This window comes from Aspergillus homomorphus (assembly GCF_003184865.1).
Source record: "Aspergillus homomorphus CBS 101889 unplaced genomic scaffold BO97scaffold_56, whole genome shotgun sequence".
Lineage (NCBI taxonomy): Eukaryota > Fungi > Ascomycota > Eurotiomycetes > Eurotiales > Aspergillaceae > Aspergillus > Aspergillus homomorphus.
Genome location: NW_020291942.1, coordinates 82,171 through 101,628, shown reverse-complemented (window position 1 = coordinate 101,628; position 19,458 = coordinate 82,171). Strand labels below are relative to the sequence as shown.

The 19,458-nt window shown below is 53.3% G+C and overlaps 8 protein-coding genes across 8 annotated transcripts; 2 read left to right on the top strand and 6 right to left on the bottom strand.

Annotated features, from left to right (window-relative positions):
* Positions 1 to 76: 76 nt before the first annotated feature.
* On the bottom strand, positions 77 to 2,344 carry BO97DRAFT_446512 (putative MFS siderophore iron transporter). The gene is made up of 3 exons (XM_025698658.1): positions 1,943 to 2,344; positions 1,258 to 1,868; positions 77 to 1,204 (listed from the first exon to the last, which is right to left on the bottom strand). The coding sequence occupies exons 1-3, from the start codon at positions 2,185 to 2,187 to the stop codon at positions 273 to 275; spliced, it is 1,788 nt and encodes a 595-aa protein (XP_025547086.1). The 5' UTR covers positions 2,188 to 2,344; the 3' UTR covers positions 77 to 272.
* Positions 2,345 to 5,391: 3,047 nt separating this feature from the next.
* Positions 5,392 to 7,807, bottom strand: BO97DRAFT_230998 (ankyrin repeat domain-containing protein). The gene is made up of 2 exons (XM_025690725.1): positions 7,365 to 7,807; positions 5,392 to 7,308 (listed from the first exon to the last, which is right to left on the bottom strand). Exons 1-2 carry the CDS (start codon positions 7,480 to 7,482, stop codon positions 5,483 to 5,485), a joined length of 1,944 nt encoding a protein of 647 aa, XP_025547085.1. The 5' UTR covers positions 7,483 to 7,807; the 3' UTR covers positions 5,392 to 5,482.
* A 937-nt stretch (positions 7,808 to 8,744) lies between these two features.
* BO97DRAFT_230879 (uncharacterized protein) lies at positions 8,745 to 9,509 on the top strand. Its single transcript, XM_025690723.1, has 3 exons — positions 8,745 to 8,765; positions 8,885 to 9,167; positions 9,218 to 9,509. Exons 2-3 carry the CDS (start codon positions 9,061 to 9,063, stop codon positions 9,426 to 9,428), a joined length of 318 nt encoding a protein of 105 aa, XP_025547084.1. The 5' UTR covers positions 8,745 to 8,765; positions 8,885 to 9,060; the 3' UTR covers positions 9,429 to 9,509.
* On the top strand, positions 9,379 to 10,209 carry BO97DRAFT_230940 (uncharacterized protein). Its single transcript, XM_025690724.1, has 2 exons — positions 9,379 to 9,781; positions 9,835 to 10,209. Exons 1-2 carry the CDS (start codon positions 9,591 to 9,593, stop codon positions 10,127 to 10,129), a joined length of 486 nt encoding a protein of 161 aa, XP_025547083.1. The 5' UTR covers positions 9,379 to 9,590; the 3' UTR covers positions 10,130 to 10,209.
* Positions 10,210 to 11,091: 882 nt separating this feature from the next.
* On the bottom strand, positions 11,092 to 12,013 carry BO97DRAFT_428855 (uncharacterized protein; the record flags this gene model as incomplete). The annotated part of the gene is made up of 3 exons (XM_025697327.1): positions 11,092 to 11,183; positions 11,239 to 11,586; positions 11,851 to 12,013. The coding sequence occupies 3 exons, from the start codon at positions 12,011 to 12,013 to the stop codon at positions 11,092 to 11,094; spliced, it is 603 nt and encodes a 200-aa protein (XP_025547082.1).
* Positions 12,014 to 12,322: 309 nt separating this feature from the next.
* Positions 12,323 to 13,694, bottom strand: BO97DRAFT_462233 (terpenoid synthase; the record flags this gene model as incomplete). The annotated part of the gene is made up of 3 exons (XM_025699403.1): positions 13,084 to 13,694; positions 12,650 to 13,032; positions 12,323 to 12,597 (listed from the first exon to the last, which is right to left on the bottom strand). The coding sequence occupies exons 1-3, from the start codon at positions 13,578 to 13,580 to the stop codon at positions 12,323 to 12,325; spliced, it is 1,155 nt and encodes a 384-aa protein (XP_025547081.1). The 5' UTR covers positions 13,581 to 13,694.
* A 753-nt stretch (positions 13,695 to 14,447) lies between these two features.
* Positions 14,448 to 16,049, bottom strand: BO97DRAFT_473347 (NAD(P)-dependent alcohol dehydrogenase; the record flags this gene model as incomplete). The annotated part of the gene is made up of 2 exons (XM_025700224.1): positions 14,448 to 14,914; positions 14,993 to 16,049. Coding segments are annotated over 2 exons (1,120 nt in total), but the record flags the coding sequence as incomplete, so codon positions are not given.
* Positions 16,050 to 16,592: 543 nt separating this feature from the next.
* On the bottom strand, positions 16,593 to 17,933 carry BO97DRAFT_377561 (short chain dehydrogenase; the record flags this gene model as incomplete). The annotated part of the gene is made up of 5 exons (XM_025693066.1): positions 16,593 to 17,302; positions 17,349 to 17,417; positions 17,464 to 17,547; positions 17,603 to 17,679; positions 17,734 to 17,933. The coding sequence occupies 5 exons, from the start codon at positions 17,931 to 17,933 to the stop codon at positions 16,902 to 16,904; spliced, it is 831 nt and encodes a 276-aa protein (XP_025547079.1). The 3' UTR covers positions 16,593 to 16,901.
* Between the last annotated feature and the right edge of the window lie 1,525 nt (positions 17,934 to 19,458).

The following is a 19,458-nucleotide window of genomic DNA, read 5'->3' as shown; positions in this document are numbered from 1 at the left end:
TAAGCTTTTGCGACAAGACATGGCCAAGATTTAGATGCGATTTTCTACAACGTCTGGAAATTCGGGTCATTGCAATGGTGAAATGCAGTGGAATTAAAAACTAGATAAATAGGTAGGTATAACTAGAACAACGGAGTGCAACAAGGATGGACTCGCGAATACAGGAGGATGGCCACATCGGCCAGGTATCTGAAAGGGGGGAATTTCGATCGACAGTCTTGCGAGCTGTTCTTTCTCTCTTTTCCGAGGTCTACTTTTTTGTGTCGTGGCATCTACCACACAGTACCATGCACCTGCTTCTTCTTGCGCAGGTCGATGTCGCGGATCATGAACATCCAGATGAACGCCAGCGCGAACAGCCCTGTGCCCACGGCCAGCATGCGCGTCTGCGCGTAGCCGTACGCCTGTTGGATGGCCAGACGCGTGGCGCTGCCGACCGGGTAGCTGAGCTGGGTGTCGAGTTCCTCGTAGATGGTGTCGATGTCCGGCAGCGCCGAGGCGGGCAGGTACTTCTCGAGTCCACGCTGGAAGGTGTTGGTCCAGATGGCGCCCGAGATGGTCGAGCCGATGCCGTCGGCCACGGTGCCTACGACGTTCAGCAGCGCCAGCGTGGCGGCGACGTGGCGGTGGTCGACGGCCGCCTCGACGGCCAGCTGCTGCACCAGGATGAAGACCGCGCCGCCGATCGAGATGAAGATCTGGCACATCACCAGGTAGCCCACCGACTGGTTGGGACGGCGGAAGTAGATCATCAGCCCCTGTGCGAAGATGTACAAGGGCACGGCGATATACAGCAGCCACCGGAAGCGTCCCGTCCGGCTGATCAGCCAACCGATGAACAGCAGCAGCACGCCCGACACCACGTCGAACGTGTTGTTCACGTATCCAGCCTCTGCCACGCTCAGGTCGTTGACCACCTGCAGGAACGAGGTGAAGTATCCGTCCCAGCAGTAGTAGCAGATCTGGTATGTCGCGTCCAGCAGACACGCGCCAATCACCGTCCGGTCCGTCAGGTACTCGAACTTGAGCAGCGGTGCCTGTGCGAAGTAGTATTCCCAGATCGCGAAGAAGATGATCATCGAGAAGCCCACTACGATCATCGCAATGATGTAACCTGTGCCCCAGCCATCGGGCGCCATGGCCGCGATGTCATAGGGGAGAAAGAAGACGACCAGACCGGCGGAGAACAGCAAGACGCCAACCACTTGATGAATTGGTTAGTACAAACAGGTCAAGATCCTGGATGGTGTTACTCACGGTCGAATTCCATAACCCAGTACCAGATGCTCTGCATGAGCGTGCGGCCGCTCTTCTCTCGCACGAGACGACCTTCCTTCTGGGCCTTGCGGATGTTGTACTTCAGAATGCAGTACAGCGGGGCGGCCACCACGGGGAAGATGATGGCGAAGGCACCGAACGCCCACCGCATGCTCATGCCCAGGGCATCCTCACCGGCCTTGGGACCCGCGAAGGCCGAGATGATGTAGGGCGAGGAGGTGAAGGCATACGCCAGAGCTCGGTTCTTCAGCTGGGACGCGTCGGCCGTGAGGGTGTCCACACAGAAGGTGATGCCGGAGAAGCCGACGTTGTAGAACACATAACCCGCACAGAAGGTGGGCAGGTTGTTGCAGGCGGCCATGATGATCAGGCCCATGGTGGCCACGATGGCCATGAACAGGAAGCCTTCCGCACGGCCCCAGACGTCCATCATCTTGGCCAAGGGGATGAAGATGGCGGCCGTACAGGCGTCGGACACGACATAGATGACGTTCAAGAGGGAGTGCGAGTCCCAGGCGGAGGTGAGATAGGGGACCAGGGTCGACAGGATTTCCACCTGGAATGCATTGACGAAGTAGAGGAACCAGATGCTGTGGGAGTGGACGGTTAGAGGGGATGCTTCGCTTCTTGCTGAGGGTCGACGGCAGCGGACGGAAAGACCTACTTGATGAAGACGGCGATCAGGGAGGCCTTGGTCCAGGTCGCGGTGATGGCCTCGACGCCGTGGGTTCCGGCTTGGTCCTCGGTCGAGTCAGGGTGTTCTTCATCAGAGTCGCTGTTGGTGGTCGGGGCCACGCCAGCCTCAACGTTTTTCTCTTGGGTGGTCGCTTCGACGGGAGTCATAGTAGGGGCAGTGCCGGCCTCATCCGTCGTTGACCGACGGAAGGGAGCCCGCAGTTTGGTGAACATGGCGAAAGGAGGGGAGCCGTGCTGGGATGAACCTGCGAGGGGAGGGATGAAAGGACTCAACAACGGACAACTGAGGCGCAAGGGAGGTCCATGCCCTTATTAAATAACCTTGCGTCGGGCTAGCGCGTAAGACAGTGGTCGTGGTGGTGGACATCACCGACGACCGACTCGACTCGCTCGCACACGCAGTTAGCGCATGAGGCATCTGGGATTTTAGGATTTCAGGAAATGTGCTCCGATCCACCCCATCTGATTAGTGCTTAGTATGCTGGGTAACTTTCCACCACCGGAGCTAGAGTGGGCCGCCTTTGCCAGCACTGGACGATGTGGCTAAGGCTTCGGCCGGGCGGAAACGGAGGGAAAGGTCGACGACTCGAGAGGGAAGTGTGGGCAGGTGCAGTGCCGGTATCGTATGTCTGGAAGATACTGTATGTAAAGTACGGCCATGCAGCAATACAGTAATTCGAGGGACACCAACGATACCAGCGAGACGGATAGATGCTCTTGGCGCAGCGAAACCGTCACAAAAAGAGGGGCATTTTGAATGCGATGGAGCTCTCTTCTCCCCCCACTTCTGGTCTGGCAAACCCTCTCCACCTATCGCTAAATTGCTGGCTACTCGTACTGGGTACTGGGTACCTTGGCTCTCGAGGCGGGCCAAACGTGGCCGATGGAACAAGTCGTGGACTGACTGGTTTGCGGTGTTGAATAATGAATATCCTCCCCTCCCCCTCCTGCTTAGGTTATCTGATCGCGATCTTGTCTTATCTGATCCGTGGCCCTCGCTATCAGATTTTTCACCCTGGAGCCCGTCACGCAAACCAAGTGGATAAAGACTGGAATGATGGGGACTCGGCGTCTCTCAGTCCGTGGGTAACAGCCTGGTAGCGAATTCAGGAGCGTCACCGGCAGTTTAGAGGTGGACTAGCCTGGCTCCTTGCAGCTGTTCTGAAGCGTGGTTTGGTGGCCTTGACCTTCCCTCCATCCACTCACCCACTCCGCCGAACTCTTCTTTCCTGGCCCCCGTCGAACTGGATTCGTTAAAGGCACTCCGCAGCAATATCAATTGATTGATGTAATGTGATGATAGCTACCTGCATCACATCCGGAGTAATCCTGCCGACCGGGATTGATCTCTTGGGGTTGTGTGATAGGATCCACTCGATCGCCACGGTCGCACCGGGCCACGCCCACAACAGCTCAAGCTCATCCGATGAAAGGGAACTGGAAGTAGTCATTTGAATGCTCTCACAAGGCTGCATCGCTTTCCTGTTGAATGCCTTGCTTCCGCCCCATGAATCGTGCAATGGAAAGCGCCATGCATGGGCGAGATTACTTTATCCACAGCCCCCCTGCTAGCCGGTGACGGTTGCTGTTAGTTTCAGCTCAGGCACAACGGCCGCCCCGGTCGCCTCACAGGGAAGTAAGCCGACGACTAGGGATGCAAGCAGCTGTGAAGAACGGGTGTAGCCCGCCGACGCAGACGCGAGGACGAGCAGCAAAGGCTTGACTCGCGGCACACAGATGTGGATTTACGAGTACACTCTGACATTGGACGCAATACGCTCGTCCTGCTGTCAGAGAAAGCAAGAATAGGGCGAATGACGGAGACGAGAGAGGAGAAGGTGGCAATGACGATGGCGAGTGAGTATCTTCCGATGGCCGGACCTTGCGTTCCGTGAGCATCCCTGCACCCTCCTGGTCATACTGACGCTTCTTTGGCTGGCTGGCTCTTGATGAATCACGGTGAACAAGTGGCGTAGTGGCAACGGGGAGCTTACGCTGCCTCAAGAGAGGCGGACGCAGGCAGCGTTTGGCCATCAAGTGTCATGATGACAACAAAAGGCAATGTCCGCTAGATACTGCTAGTCGAGCGCCGGCACCGGAGCACGCACAGTTGCACCATTCAAGACTAGGAGATGGTGGATTCACCCCAGTATGGTCACGGGTGGCCTTACCCATTGGCTTTCCACTATCATGTAGATGTCTCCCTCTGCTGTAGCCGAATACAGTCTTCTCAACATCTTAACCCTCATCACTGAGTTTCATCGGATTTGGAGACAATGAGAAAAGATCCGAAAACACCCCGATGCTGCGGAGATGAGGGACGAAGCATCTCATACTCGCAGCCAGCTCCACTTAGGATGGTTTGCGCCGACCTCCTGACTATGCCACGAGTCTTTAGCCGGTGGGATGATGTACGGGTTTTCTCTGCAGTGGGTCTAATGGTTTTGCTCTAACTCTCCAGCGTGCTTCAGGGGTCAGTTCTACTCGCTTTGTCTGCTTGCGCTGTGATTTTCATCACCTTTGTTTCTTCGTTAGTTGACTTTTGTTGGATGATTGAACTCAACTCCGGTTCAAACCCAACGGTTGCTCTACATTCATGTGGCTTGGTCTTCTGCAAGCACTGACTGGGATTATAAGTCAGCTCAATTTCTCGCAGCTCTACCCTGTACTCGAGCTTCTTTCTCCTGAGCGGAATTGACCGCTTGCGCGCTACCCGACCCCCAGGCAGACTTATATATCCATGACAAACCCAGAGAGTAGTCCTCACGTCTTGTAGGTTGCACTGCAGCACACCTTGGCCTCGGTATCTGACTAAAATTGGACAACGTCCCAGGAAGCGCCGTACAGCATGCCATATCCCGCCTTCTCTCTTCCCTCATGCAATTTGCTCAGCAGTCTACAGTATGCCCGACCTTATAGCTAAGTGGCGCATCTCTTCTAAACCTGCTTGGCACGATTAGGGACGGGGTTGGGTCTTAATCCTGTTGCTTAGTTCTCATCCTTTGTGGATTCTTTACTAGGTGAAATCAATTTTCGGTGAGCGTAGTTGCGGTCATATCTTTAGATTCGGCCATTCAAGGGGTGAAAGTCTCTGAGTACGGGAGCACGGTGCTCAGCTACGGTCAATTGACTACTGCCAGATCGTCAGGATGGAATTCATTATGCTGTACTATGTGCGTACTAGCTATTCCGTGGCCTGTAGGCGGCTTGCTTATCGATGTACTGTCAACAGCCACAAGTGGCCGCTACATGACCTCCATTGCGCAGAGCCGACGTAGAGAGACAGAAAGGAAAGAGAAAAGCAACAACAAATTGAGAGAAGATTGAGCCAAGCAGACGACAGAATGAGCCAACAGTGTCAGCGAACAGACTAGGTACGTGATCTGCCAATATGCGTTGACTAATATCGCATCAGAGAGTAAACAGAGAAACAAATGAAATCAGGCAGAGCTTGACGTGATGTAAGAGAAAGGTCAAGCCAGCATAAATAAAAAATCAGTCAGACTGATCACTGAGAATCATTCAGCCCATTATGGCTCGACACGAATCCAGCTCTCAGCCGCGCCAACTGCTGTCGGAACATGTACGTCATGAGAACACGCTGAATTTCGTAATATTCATATGCTTGCGCCCACTCAAGAGCAGTGAAACCCCAAGAGTCCTCATACTCCATCACCGCACCGAACTCCACCAACACCATCACTGCCAGCAAGTGGCCGCGACGAGCCGCGTACGTGAGGCAGGTACTCCCCCCCGGATTCCGCAAGTTGACCTGCGTCGGGTCGTGATTCAGCAGACGCCGAATAACCTCGTCGTGGCCTTTTGCTGCAGCCCAGAAGGCAGGGGTGCGTCCGGACGAGTCAAACCTCGTGGACTCGATGTCTGGGTGGTGAAGCAGCATGTCCACAATCTCCTTGCGACCATGCTCGGCAGCGTATGAGAGGGCAGAGCGATCGTAAACGTCCAGCATGTTGACCATGACGTCCGAACGCTGAATCAGCTTCCTAGCGATCTCGATATAGTTGTACTCGACGGCAAGAAACAGTGGCGATCCACCAAAATTATCCCGGGTGTTTGGGTCCACACGCGGATCTTGCAGGAGTGCATCCACAATATTCATCTGTTTGGAAATCAAAGCCATCTGGAGAGGTGCAAGTTGATGGATGTTCTTGATGTTCGGATTCAAGTCCTGGCGCTGCAGCAGAATTTCCACCATCGCCAACGATTTGTGCTCGACAGCATGCGACAAAGGAGTGTCTTGCACGATGTGAGGTGACGTATAAACACCATTGGGATTCACGTCTCTGCGCTGCAGAAGGAGATAGGCGACATTGAATGCCTTCTTTTTAGTCGCCCAGCAGAGCATAGAACAGCCTTCTTGGCAAATATTCCCGGCTTGGAACCCCTGGAATCTGTGTTTGAGCGTCTGGAGCAAAAGCTGCACAACGTCGACATGGTCGCGAGTGACCGCCCTCCAAAGAGCATCAATCATGTCGTCCCAAGTTATCTGGCTGCCCAGAACGTTGAGAAACAACTGGACAAGCTGCACGAAACCACCTCCTGCGGCGGCACCAAAAGGAGTCCAATTTTCTCCCCTGCCGCTCCGCCAGTTGATCTTAGGGTGGTGCAGCAGGATGTTCACGACACTGAACCTGCCCCAGTTGCAAGCCCAGAAAAGCGGGGACCCCTTGCTACACTTCAGATTCACATCTACAGCCGGGTATGTAAGAAGAAAGAGGACAATAGCGAGGTCGCCTCTCATGGCTGCAATAGCGAGCGGGCTGCTTTCATACCCAACAATGTTTGGATCGGCCCCATGGTCCAGGAGTAGTTTGGCAATATCCAGTCGCCCCATCTCAAATGCAGCGAAGAGTGGTGTCCCCAGAGCCTTGTCGTGGCAGTTGACGTCGCAGCCGCGACTGATCAGTGCCTGCACCACGCCAATCTGCCCAGTGCAGACTGCAGTAATAAGCTTCTGGGCGATAAGGCTGCAAGACACAGGGTCTGGCTTGTCGGGTCGTATGAATTGTTCGCATGTCTTTTTCCGCTGTTGGTAGGACATGACCGAGCTGCACATATTCTTGACAGTGAACACTGTGATCCGGTCCAGATCTCTGCCAGTCGGCGCCGAGCCCAAAACAAATGTCTTGATTTCTGACATAATAGGCAGGAGGATAGAGCAGGCTTCGGGCTTCAGGCTAGACACTTCAAACAAAATCTTGTTCACCAGAAGGGAGCGCAAACAGTCACGGTTGACCTTGGCGCTGGACCTCTTCAGATCCCCCCACTGAATCTTAATTAGGACGAAAAGCGAGATGAAGACATTGAAACGCTCTGTGAGGTAGAAGCTGTTACTATCTGTGGTTAACACGCTGGCTGGGACGACTTACTGCACACGCGGCGCAGGTCCAAGACTTTGAAGTCCTCCTCGCGACTATTCCAATCCTGAGGCACCGTGTGTTCCAGGATAGGCTCCAAGATCTCAGAGGGAAATTTTGACAGATCCATTTCAGCGCTGGGATATGAAATTGATGTTTCGGGTGGAATGTGATGTTGGTTGTAAGAGAAAATCCCGAGTGAGGGTAGGTTTGACTATAGGAGTTGAGAAAGGAAAAGGCAGAAGTGAGAAAACACCAAGGAGAGAGTTCAAGAGATGGGAGAATTCAGATGCAGTTGGGGCGAAGGAGTGGTTGGGCGTGTTATGCGCTGCCGCACTCCAATGTGTTTTTCTTTCACTTTAGCAAGCAGAAGGGGAGGACAGTATTCACTAGCCAAACCAAACATGGGCCGGAAAGTGGCAGAATCCCCAGTAAAGCCGTGCGCATGGCTGGTCAGGCAAAGTCACATCCTCTCAGTTGTCGTGGGTTGGACTGTCGGCATGCCAACATAGGTTGTGTGCGCGCATACACATATACTTCCTTCCACCCAATCCAGGGTCTAACAGCAGACTTGGCAATTTCCCTAGTGTTGCGGGGTCGGCCAAACTAACTCAATTTCTCCTCAGTCCAGACAATCTCTCATGGCCGACCTGCATATCTGCATATCTGCATTTATACCCTTGAACCCTCATCCCTTTCTGGTGGACCCTCTCTCGATCTCTTCGGGTGGAGCAGGGCTGATTGGTTTGGCTCTGCAGGTTGCCCCTGTTCTCCAATCCTATGTCGCCGGCGTCAGATCTGCCCGCGATGATGTTCAAGCTTATCTCGACGAGGTCAGGGCCCCCTCTCCCATGTGTTAGGCCGGGTGTACACGTTTCTCGATTCGTCCGGCATGACAAGCGACCGCTTCTAGACAACAGAAGCTGTGCTGCTGCAGACCATAAAGTTCTGCGACAAGTTTCTGCTCGAATTGATACGATTGCTGAGGAATCCAGTGGGATTGACAAAGAGGTTCTTGTGGCACTTGGAACAAGCCAAGGTCGAAAGCATCATCACGCAGATCAGACGATACAACCAGCTTTTTCACTTCTCTTTAAGCGTCGAAGGATGGTAGGCCCGACTCCTACCGAAAATTTGAGATGCACTGCTAATTTTCCGCTCTTCGCAATAGGGCCGTTCAATCGCAAACACCTGAACAACTGACCGCTATCCTGCAGTAACAAATGCAAATGTCGGAGAAAATGCACGAGATCATCGAAGCGGCTTCACTGTCGGCAACGTGAGCCAGAATATACCAGGAAAAGACAGAAGAATTGGTTTCAGTGCTGGAGAACGTGGCATTATTCGCGAATCCAGCCAGACAACTGTCGGAGTTCCAGAAGAGCATCGAGAACATTGGTCGTGGCCTGCAAGGTGAGCATCACCCCTGCAAGGTTGTGAGAATGCTGATATTTGACCCAAGAGTCATTGTGTGTCCGGGAAACCCCAGGGCTCTCGGGAAAGTATGCTGATCGGTCTCAATGATTTCAAAGCTGTCCTGCTTCCCTGTGGCAGGAGCGACAGATGTGGCTATGGCGAGCGACTTCATTTCATTCCATTTGCCCGCGCAAGATAAGCGGGAACTCAAAATCCTCGAATGGCTTACGCATAACCAAGGCCCGAGTCGCCACCCTGAAATACGAAGATATCGAACCCCAGGAACCGGTGCATGGGTATTTTCCCAGCCACAATTCAAAAAGAATGGATCGATATTGATTCCACAGCAAATTTTCTGTGGTGTATTGACGGACCCGGCTTTAGAAAGTCAACATTGATGTAAGTATAGCACTTGGGCTGGGATGTACTGGTCCACTAATGTTGCACAGGTCATTCGTGATTGACGAGGTCCGAAGCTCTCACACCGGCGCGGATGCAGCAGCAGTGTACTACTACTGCGACTATCGGATGCGTACCTCACAGCCTTTGGTTTCAATACTCGGGTCCATGATAAAGACATTTGCTGAGCGGTTGAATAGCCTCCTACCCTCCCTTAGTCAGTTATATGATACCTGTCACCGGGAGAGCCGGCCACCTTAGAAATCGGAGCTGGACGCCATCCTGAATGAGGTCTGCTGTCTACTCAAGTCTCCGCCCGTTCTGATCGATGCACTAGACGAGTTCAGGCCTGCAAACTCGACACAGACCACACTGTTTATCCATCTCCTAGACAAGCTTTCGAAGAGAGGCACACGTATCTTTATGACAAGTCGGTGTGGACCCGAGCCTCACTCGGCCGTGGGGAATGTAGTGCTACAGTCCGCGGCCGACAGTCCAGATATTCGATCCCGCGTCACGTACGTCCTTCGGTCCGATGACTCGATGCTCGAAATCCTCGATCAACAGTTGGAGAAGGAGATATGCGACACAATTGTTGCTCAAGCAGGTGGAATGTAGGAGCCCACTGTAAGCTCGTTTGACGCTTGACAGCTGCTGACCTATACAGATTCCTGCTAGCAGCTCTTCATCTGCAGAATATCCGCGACCAGGTCAGCCGAGCAGGCATTTGCAGGTGTCTCAACGGACTGAGCAGCGATCTGGGTAGCGCCTATGACAAGTCCTTCCAGGTGTTGAGCCACCAATCCCAGTCACGGAAGCGACTCGCGCTCAATGCCTTGCGATGGGTGGCTTGTGCGTACCGTCCACTCACTGCGCTGGGATTGCGCCACGCCCTGTACTGCTGGCGGGAGGGCGTTCAACAACTTGGCAAGACGGTCGTCATGTCAAGCGAGAGACAGTGAAATATTTGAGTCTCCCAATGAGGATGTCTTTCACGAACTTATAGTTATAAGAGCTGAAGCCGTAGGAGGATTCCCTTGAGACCCAGAAGAGGAGAGTTAACATGAGCGGCCATAGTTGTGTGAAGTATAACACTAGATCTACCCGGAAGGTGCTGCCTTCCTAATTTGTGAAGCGAGGCGGTGAGGGGACGCACGCGGCAGAATCAAAGATCACGTGCATGTGCATATCAACACTACAGGCAGAAGGAGATCGGAAATCAAGTTGTATAGTCCTTATGGGTACTCTGTACAATATTTGAAGTAGGGAGACTAGCTACCAGTATATAATGGCAGGATTACAATACAGTAGACTTCTAAGCATTCATCACTATAGTGTGATCCTCTACCCCTTAGATACACGTGGAACGAAGTCTGAATAATATACAAGACTTAGTATAACTATGTAAAGCAGACATCGTCGTCCAGGAACCAATCAAGTCTGTAGCAGACGATCAACATTTGGGCTTACCTTCTTACCACTGCATTTGACTGGTGGTCATGACTTCTCTATTCCCGCTCATGCATCTCTAATGTTCGGATGAGGCTAGAATGGGCGGCGAAGTCGTCAGCTCCGGAAGAACAACCATTCCAGTGATGAGACGAAGACAGCACCTACACCCAAGACGTTCCGGAAACATATTCTAAAACTCTAAATTGTGGAGCTCGTAGTCTGAACCCATGGGCGGGGCATAATTTTGCCAAGCCGGTGGTCTCGTGTGGGAGATGTCTTGTGTGGCAGATGTCTCGGGAAACAGATGTCTCAGCCCTCTCTAGAGAGAAGCCTTCGTCTCTTGATGGATGGCTGGGCAACTCCAAAAACTCGTAGAAATATAGCAAACTGTCCCTGTCCGCAACTATAGCATCACTGCATAGGTCATCCTCTTCCCTCGGCGGCCTTACCTATTCTCAGACAAATGCCAAATCTAGGTATTGGGGCTGTTACCAGAGTACGATATCTTTCCCGGCATGCCTGTGAAGGTGGATGTAAACACCGCAGGGCCACCGTCGAACTGTTCTACCACACGGGCGAGAGAATGCGCTATGTCAAGACACCTGCAGTTGAGGCTCACCAATGTCTTTCTCCTTTCCCTCGGCTTTGCTCGCAATCATATCATTGATGATCGATACGATGAGGTCAAAGACCAGGACAGAGATAGGTGGGACCTTCAACAACTCCTGTCTCCAGATCATTCCCAGACATCGGATCTCAGTGCACTCGTCATCGCGCTTGTTCTTGGCTCCCGCCTTTGTGCAGTAACGACGCAATTCAGGCTTTGCGAGAGGCTTGAGGATAGCGAGCTTGGCTGGTTGGACTCTCCAGGCCGGCGGGTGAGATACAGCGGCGCCCAGATAGATGACTCCTGTGGTGAGGGAATCTCTTGGATGGAGCTCGGATAGGCGATGTCTATCGTCTCGCCCTTCGATTGGGTCAGAAAAGCCATCGCCGGTTTCTCAATGACATCGTTTTTCGCGGCGAGGTGGGCTTTACGCTGCACTTCGATGATTCTGTCTTTTTCGCTTCGTGTGTCCTGAGGAATGGGTCGCACTTCGTGGTTGTCTTCAGCTTTAGTCTCAAAGGATTAACGGGTCTGACTTACGCTTCACTGACTTGCTCTACTGTCGCTCCATTTCCGCTTCCATATCAACCTTGGGTTCAGAGGCTGCCTCGTCCTTTGATATACCGGCTTCGCTGTCGGTGTTGTGGTCTGCTTTGTGCTCAGCTGGAATCGCGGCAGGCTTGACTTCAGGCTTCGCTCTGTGACTGATGCTCTGGTGAGTCTCGTGGTTGATTTCAGCTTTTGCTTGAGATTTCGGATTGAGGTTGGCTTCCTCATTATCAGCCATGGTTGAGTAGTTTGTTGGTGGTGTTTATAATGGAGGGAAGCTTGTGGATACTGAATTGAATGAGAGGATAGCGAAGGAGAAAGAGAGCGCCAGCTGACTGTTGAGTGAATGAGGAAGAGAAGGTCTGCTGCTATGCAAACGAGCAAACAATCTTCATCACATGACTCCCTCCCCCATCCTTGATAAAACTTCCCCAACGGACATTTCTTCCTTTTCCTTCTTCCCATGGAACTTGAATCGTGCAATTTTCTATCTCATTCACGCTGCAACTGTGCCTCCTTTGGGCCAGACTTAAAATACCGACACCGACTAGATCAATGCCTGAGTCCAACCAGATTTGACTACATCATTCACCTCCTTCTCGCCTGCAATAATACTAGACGTCTGCTTCCCATCAGATGCGACACGCATGGCCTTCTCAGACAGCGTCACATGCGAACAGTCATACATCGAGTCAAGCCAGGACTGTGACGAGGTGATTTCAAACGCCCACCAGCCCTGGAGGGAATATACAATCGCGTCCACGAGCCGGAAAATAGCTTGGTCTGACCTGAACCGGCTCTTGGCCACGATCGCAGCTTGCACTACAAGATCCGTCAGTCAGTCATCCTTCGAGCCGGGCAACGCGTCACTTACCAACTGAATCATCCAGGTGATGGATATAGTCCCAACACCGATCAACGGCCTCCTGCAGGGTCTCACCAGTCCCTCGCATAAGCCAAGCCACACAGTTTATGCTGTCCATGTCGATGCGGCCATCGTTCAACATCAGCTCCTTGGGCAGGGAATAGAGGTCGTTGACAACGCCACTTTGAAGACAAGCCTCATCCATGAGAAATTGCATAGCGGGATCATCCCAAGCACTGCCGGGGATATGCAGATCGAGGGCAAACTCCATCCAGTGGAACAGTATGTACATGCCCGTGCCGTCGATCCGATCGCGCTTCCAGTCCTCAAGGTCGTCCGAGCGGGCCTTGCTCGAGCCACCCTCTTTCGTCGAGCGCATCGCCGCGATAGCCCTGACACTTAGCCCACCGAATCATTCTCGAATGAAGGAAAATGGGAATTACCTTTCGAGGTAGTCGGCTGCACGGAGGAAATGGTCTTTCCTCGGACTGAGACGGAACATCTCAGTGAGGACTTCCCGGACATAACGCAAATATTCGGGGTAGCTTTTGTCGCCCAGGGCCGGATACCCCGCCGTTGCAAGGAGTCTCATATCATCTGGTAGGCTCTTCAGTCCCCGCCCCAGATGAAGCATCTCGCGCTGACTGAAGCAGGGATACTCGAACAGGTTCTCGAAGAGCAGCAGGCAGGTGAGCCATTTACAGAGGATGACTAGTCGGTCACGGCTGGTGGAATGCGGGACCATGAAGGCCACAAGCGCGGGTATACGCATCGAGCGGATCGATGCTGCCTTGCTCTCGTCGACCGTTGGAAGGATGGCCAGCATCTCGTCCATGATTTGATCGCTCATTGCCTGGGTGAACAGCGGATGAAGACCCCGGATCTTCGTCGTGGGCGGCCAATAAGCTGGCCAGCGAATACCATCGTTTTTTGCAGCCATTTCGTCGCTAGACGAGGGTTGCAATGATGATGAGCTGAGTTGACCACAGATACAGGCTGGCTTTATTGAGCATGGCGACTATCTGAGAATTTGGGTTTGGTGGAAGTTCACCCATCTTAAAAGATTCATTGACCCGGCAACGTAGCAGGACTATCAAGGTATGCCATCTGGTTTATATCTCTCATTCTTGGCTCGATGTGGAGTTGTGTTAACGTGTTTGCGCGTCCTCCAAGGCATCGCGCCGAGCACTGGCCAACATTCCAAGATTTGGGAAAGCCTATCTCAATAGAGTTTGTTCCCTAGTCCCTTGCCGCCCGCACTCCCAGAAACAGGCTCCGAAGAGCCCCTTGATCCGTTTACTGACAGCACAAATGCCTCGGTGACATCTTCATGCAGCTGTTAAAATCGATGACGTGGACCCCTTGACTCTTGTTTTCATTCCTATTCCTTGAATCGACACGTGTAATCACCTTCACACAGCTACCGATCTGTCACAGCCACTCGTTTCCTATCATTCAGACCATATCCCCAGATCTTCGATGATCGCCGACTACGGGTTTCCATTTCTTTCCCACAATGGCTAGCTTGACCTCCGCCGCAGCTTGGCAGGCATTGACGTGTTGACGGGCTGAAGACTCCGAGGAGAGTATCCACCGTGCTGCCGACAGAGGCTGTCTGTCTTTGACTGGCTACGATACAGTTTGTCTGCTCGCGGACCCTGATCTTCGTCTTATGCTTTGCAGCGTTTGATACTAATGTTTAGAGCTTGTTGCAGCTCGCCAGGCAGTCTCCTACGTGTTTTATACCGGGTGCTTCTGTGAAGCGCTATGGATTGGATTAGGAAAAGCCTTCGTGAACATCGCCACAAGCCAGAGCAAACATGTCAGAAGATACTTGTTTCCCTGACATCTGTACCCGCAGCTCTTTCCTAGCCTATAGAAATGCATAGAACAGCAGCGAGTGACTTTCAACCTCTCGCTGTCACTCAGAACAATCAAGGAGATTCTAACCACCCAGATCACTCTTTGCTGGCATGACTGGCCGAGGGGCCGAGGCTCATACTGTGGCGGGATGGAGGCAGCGCACTCCACATTATAGCCTCTTTTGCCCCGTTGGCCTCATTCGTTGCCGCCCTGATTCGCAGCTTATATGAGATTATTCATTGCTCGAAGCCCCTTCAGACCCAACGTTTCATCGTTCCTCTTCTCGTCCTGGTCAAACCTAGTGCTTCGCAGCACCCAATAGAATAACACAACACCACCCCTCATACCTCACTCCCGCACACTAACAACGATCTTCCCCTTGGCCCTCTTGCTCTCCATCCTCTCATACGCCTATCACAATTAGCCTCATCCATCACCCATTCCTCCGGGCCCCAAAGAAAAGACGAGAAAGCTCAACAAGAAACATACCTTCCTGACCTCGCCCATCCTCCACACCGAATCCACCACCACCCTGACGACCCCCTTCTCGACCAACCGCATGATCCGCTGCATACTCTCGACCGTGGGCTTCCCACCATAGAACTGGTACGCGCGCGGCACACCCCCAAGCACAACAGGCCAATACCGCGTGGCGAACTGCGTCCACGCCCAGGCGATCTGCCCCCAGAACCCAGGAGTAGCCTTCATCTGCCCGAGATTAATGAACGGCTTGCCCTCAGCCAGATACGGCACGCAGTGGGCATAGATCTCGGGATCTCCAACGCAGTCGACGATCGCGTCGAACGGGCGGGCCGCGTGGTGGGCGCGCAGGTACGCGTGCAGGGGGTCGTGGGCGGTATAGTCGACGACCTCGTCGGCACCAAGAGAGCGCAGCAGCGGCGCGTTGGCGGCGGAGCACGAGGCGACGATCGTGCCGGTGGGCCCGAGGACGTGGCGCGCGACCTGCAGCGTCAGCATGCCGACGCTAGTGCTACCGCCGTTCACGAACAGCTTGTCGCCGGCAATCAGACGCGTGGCGTCCACGGTCTGTATGGCGGTGCAGCCGCAGGCTGTCAGACCGGAGCCTTCGAGGAGGGAGACGGGCGGTTCTGGGGCTGTTTCGGGGTCTGAGGATTTTAGCTCGGGGCTGATGAGCGGGATGATTTGTGAGGCGGGGACGACCAGCCGCTCTGCCAGCGCGCCCTTGCCTGAGCCGAAGACTTGCTGCTCGGAGACGCAGCCGAGGATTTGTGTGTCCGGGCTCAGCTCAGGGCGGGCGGCGGGCACCTGCGAGCCGGTGGCCAGGATGCGTCCGGCGAACTCGAATTCCGGGATCGCGGAGCGCGAGCGGAAGGGCAAGCCGAGCGAAAAAGGCTGCGGGGGGAGGGCGCGCATCATCGCCGTGCAAATGGCGTTCAGCGAGACGTAGTGCACTTCCACCAGGACATCGTGCGGGCCGAGGTCGGATGCGGTCGGAGCGGAGACGGTGGTTTGCGTGAGGGTCTGCGAGGGCAGGCCGGATTGGGTGTATACCCAGGCGCGCATGGTGGGAGACATTTGTGAATGTGGAATGGAGGTGTGAAGAAGTTAAGACAGTCAGCTCGGGGTTTTACTGCGCCGATTCCCGTTTCGGCGCTAAGGCACAAGTCCGCAAGCACCGCTAAAACACCTGCTCTAGGCAACAGGCTCTTACGTGCACGAGTCGTGCAATTTCTAATTTCTGCTCGCCAGAATGTCCTGGGCCACCCAGCATTTGTTATATTCTCGGCAAGTCGCCGAAAGTCACCGAAGGGTTGAACTCGCCGAACATGGGTGATCGGCCTTTCCTTTTCCTGGTGGGGAATCGCTTGTGCGCAGGGTATAGCTTAATCCCCCGCATCACTTACCATGCATTTTGATTTGGTTTAGAGCTTGCTGCTATTCTGGCCATCAGAAATCCTTGTCTTATCTGATCCTATCGTGTGCTACGCATGCACTTACACGGCAGCCTGGAATAACATCTCCGAAATATCCGGTCTGCCTGCAGCAAAGAATAATTCGATCAACATCATCAGCTATAATAAGTAAGGAAGCTTTCTCCTGTTTGGAGATTATAACTATTTTTTTTATTTGCAGGCTACCGATTTCAATACTCAATCTCCGCAATATACAGGCTACAAGAACGTAAAGATGCAGGATACAGAAGCGCCTGATTCAACTGAAGTTGTTGAAATCCCGGGCCCAGAAGTGCTGCAGTCTGCGTTTTCAATCAAGAATTCGAGGGATTCGGGGTCAGAAGCAGAAAATGGACCGATATCTGCAGGCCGGACAAAGCTCCCAAATCGAATTGATGGAATTAACTACTAATGGTGTATCGAACTCCATGACATGCGACAGATTACATTCGGGCTTAATGTAGCTAGGGAAGCACATATCCCCCATCAATCAACAGATCACTCCCCGTCATATACGTGGACGCATCGCTGGCTAGATAAAGATACAGCCCCTTGATCTCCTTGACCTGCCCCTGCCGGCCCAACACAGCCATGCGGTACGCCTCCTGCAGCGTGTCGGCGCCGGCGCCCATCTTGGTATCGAAGAAGCCTGGCGACACGATGTTGACGCGCGCGAAGTCCCGCCACTCGCGGGCCAGCGACTTGCCGAAGTGGGTGACGAAGGCTTTGGTGGCGTTGTAGACGGGCTGGTCGACGGGCACGTTGACGATGTGGGCGCTCATGCTGGAGGTGATGATCAGGTTGCCGAAGCCTTGGTGCTTGAAGATATCGCCGACGGACTTGGCGCAGTAGACGACGCCGTCCACTGTGAGGGTTAGCGCGGCCGCTGCATCATTTTTGCGAGCACTTACCGTTCACCGACATCTGCTTCCTATACTCATCTAGCGTCTGCTCGAGAATCGGCTTGGAGATCGCCATTCCTGGGACCGTTAGCCATCTCCCTATTCAACTGGAGATGAAACATACCCGCATTCGCAACAAAGACATCAATCTTCCCAAAATCACGAATCACATCCCCAAGCGCCGCCTGGATCTTCTCGGGATCAGACACTGCACCGCGTCCGCGTCAGCCTCAGTCACCACAATCAAGAACACGCAAACAAACCATCAACCTTATACGCCAGCGCCTTAACCCCATGCAACTTAGCCAAACCCTCCGCCTTCTCAACAGCGACATCATTCCTGCCTCAGACAGTGAGAACCACGCGCATACCCACAGAGATAAAACCAACTCACGAGTTATACCATAAGGCGACATGCCCCCTCGCCTCAGCCATAGCCTCAGCAACCGCATAGCCAATCCCATCCGCCGCGCCCGTCACGACCACCACTTTCCCGTCCATCTGGAATTGCTGCAGCACGTTGCTGGGCGTTTCCGGGAACGGCCGCGGAAACCCCTCGCGGGGCTGGTTGCTATCTGCGACGGTCATGGACATTTTGTGTGTGCGTGTGCGTGTGCGGTCTGGGGTGAGTTCGTGGGTTGGGACCGGGATGCGTTCGGGTTATTTATTGATTGTTCGGGGCGGTGGGCGGACTTGGTCCGATGGATGCATTGATGGGGAGTCGTCGGGTAATTGTGAGGTGGTGACGGGTAAATGTTTCGTGGTGGTCGGGCCGGGGGCTTGGCTGAGTTATAGTACTGTACAATGCGGGGAAGCTGTGCATACTGCATAGTAGCTTGGTTGTGGTGTGGGGTAGTTGGGTTTGCTTGAGGCCCGGAAGATTTTGAGGTGCATGGCTGGGCCGGGGTCCGATGCTTGTCTTTCCAATGTTGGCCCAGAGAGCTACAGTCTTGCCATCACTGGAGTTTACAGTGAGGTTGTTCGGATTTGCTTCGAACTTGCGTACTTTTTCTGGACCAGCCTTACGCTCGCGCTTGTTAAACCTGCATAATTGCTTGCATGAGCTTTAAAAAGGCTCAAGAGAGCAGGGAGCAAGGTATGTACTCTGATCGAGCAGTACTCCTTTTATTGCCCCCCGTTCAGTGTGTAGTGAGTTTTTTCCACGAGAATAAACCATACCGACTTCGCTGGCCACTTCTTATAATCCAGATATAGATGAGACACCAGAGATTCACGTTTCTCCTTCGCATCCTCAATCATCTGAATCCAGGGCCGTGATGGGCCTGATAGCGAGTCCCTTTACTAATCTACATTGTGGGTGGTTTGTTGCATATTTGCCTTACTCTTCCGCTACTCTCCTTCTCATGTCTTCTATTCCGACTGCCCGCAAGTTCTTCCTTCTTGTCTCGAACTTTGCGTATGCCTGTCACCCAGAGCGGCAATCTTCCACTATATGTGCGCCGCGTTCGCCGTGTACGATTCCGTGATGGGGTACGGCGTACTCCCGCCTGGATTGCCCCAAGTATTCAATTATTCTCATGCATTCTAGAGAATGACCCCTTCAGACCACATGCTACTGCACTCTTGGTGCTGGCCGGAGCCTGGTCAACGCATGATCAAAGGGTGAGGTGACACGCGATGCTTCAGTTGCACTGAAGTTTTCCAGGTACGGAAACTATGAAAGTCGGCGAGGAAATATATACACGAGACAAAATCCCAAGTCAAGCCAGGTCAGGAGCACTTTCATCCTCCTCTAGGAAGAATGATCACGCAGAAGCAGAACAGAATAGATAGATACGCAGCTGCGGTCTACTTCTATAAATGACGAGCCATAGCAGAGCCGTGAATGACGAAAACCAGGGATCAAGTCAAGTGTCTGCCATGTAATGCAACAGGTATTGACCAGGTTTGCTGATCATATTCCAGCTTGGCACAAATTCAAGCACATACGACCACAGGGTGTGGAAAACAGGGCTTCCCGTCCGCTCAGCCGTACTTAAGCCACACGCCGGGAGGTTAGTAGTTGGGTGGGTGACCACCAGCGAATCCCTTCTGTTGTATGTTTTTTTGCTGGATCAATCCATATTTGAATTGAGACGGGGTCGACAGAGCATGCCAG

What these genes read in the sequence shown, in the direction of transcription:
- BO97DRAFT_446512 (XM_025698658.1), bottom strand. Translation starts at nt 2,187, where the DNA reads ATGTTCACCAAACTGCGGGCTCCCTTCCGTCGGTCAACGACGGATGAG. An exon ending in CTGATCGCCGTCTTCATCAA is followed by an intron (nt 1,869 to 1,942) that starts GTAGGTCTTTCC and finishes CCACTCCCACAG; the next exon opens with CATCTGGTTCCTCTACTTCG. An exon ending in CTGGGTTATGGAATTCGACC is followed by an intron (nt 1,205 to 1,257) that starts GTGAGTAACACC and finishes CAATTCATCAAG; the next exon opens with TGGTTGGCGTCTTGCTGTTC.
- BO97DRAFT_230998 (XM_025690725.1), bottom strand. Translation starts at nt 7,482, where the DNA reads ATGGATCTGTCAAAATTTCCCTCTGAGATCTTGGAGCCTATCCTGGAA. An exon ending in GGACCTGCGCCGCGTGTGCA is followed by an intron (nt 7,309 to 7,364) that starts GTAAGTCGTCCC and finishes TCTACCTCACAG; the next exon opens with AGCGTTTCAATGTCTTCATC.
- BO97DRAFT_230879 (XM_025690723.1), top strand. Translation starts at nt 9,061, where the DNA reads ATGGGTATTTTCCCAGCCACAATTCAAAAAGAATGGATCGATATTGAT. An exon ending in TTTAGAAAGTCAACATTGAT is followed by an intron (nt 9,168 to 9,217) that starts GTAAGTATAGCA and finishes AATGTTGCACAG; the next exon opens with GTCATTCGTGATTGACGAGG.
- BO97DRAFT_230940 (XM_025690724.1), top strand. Translation starts at nt 9,591, where the DNA reads ATGACAAGTCGGTGTGGACCCGAGCCTCACTCGGCCGTGGGGAATGTA. An exon ending in GTTGCTCAAGCAGGTGGAAT is followed by an intron (nt 9,782 to 9,834) that starts GTAGGAGCCCAC and finishes TGACCTATACAG; the next exon opens with ATTCCTGCTAGCAGCTCTTC.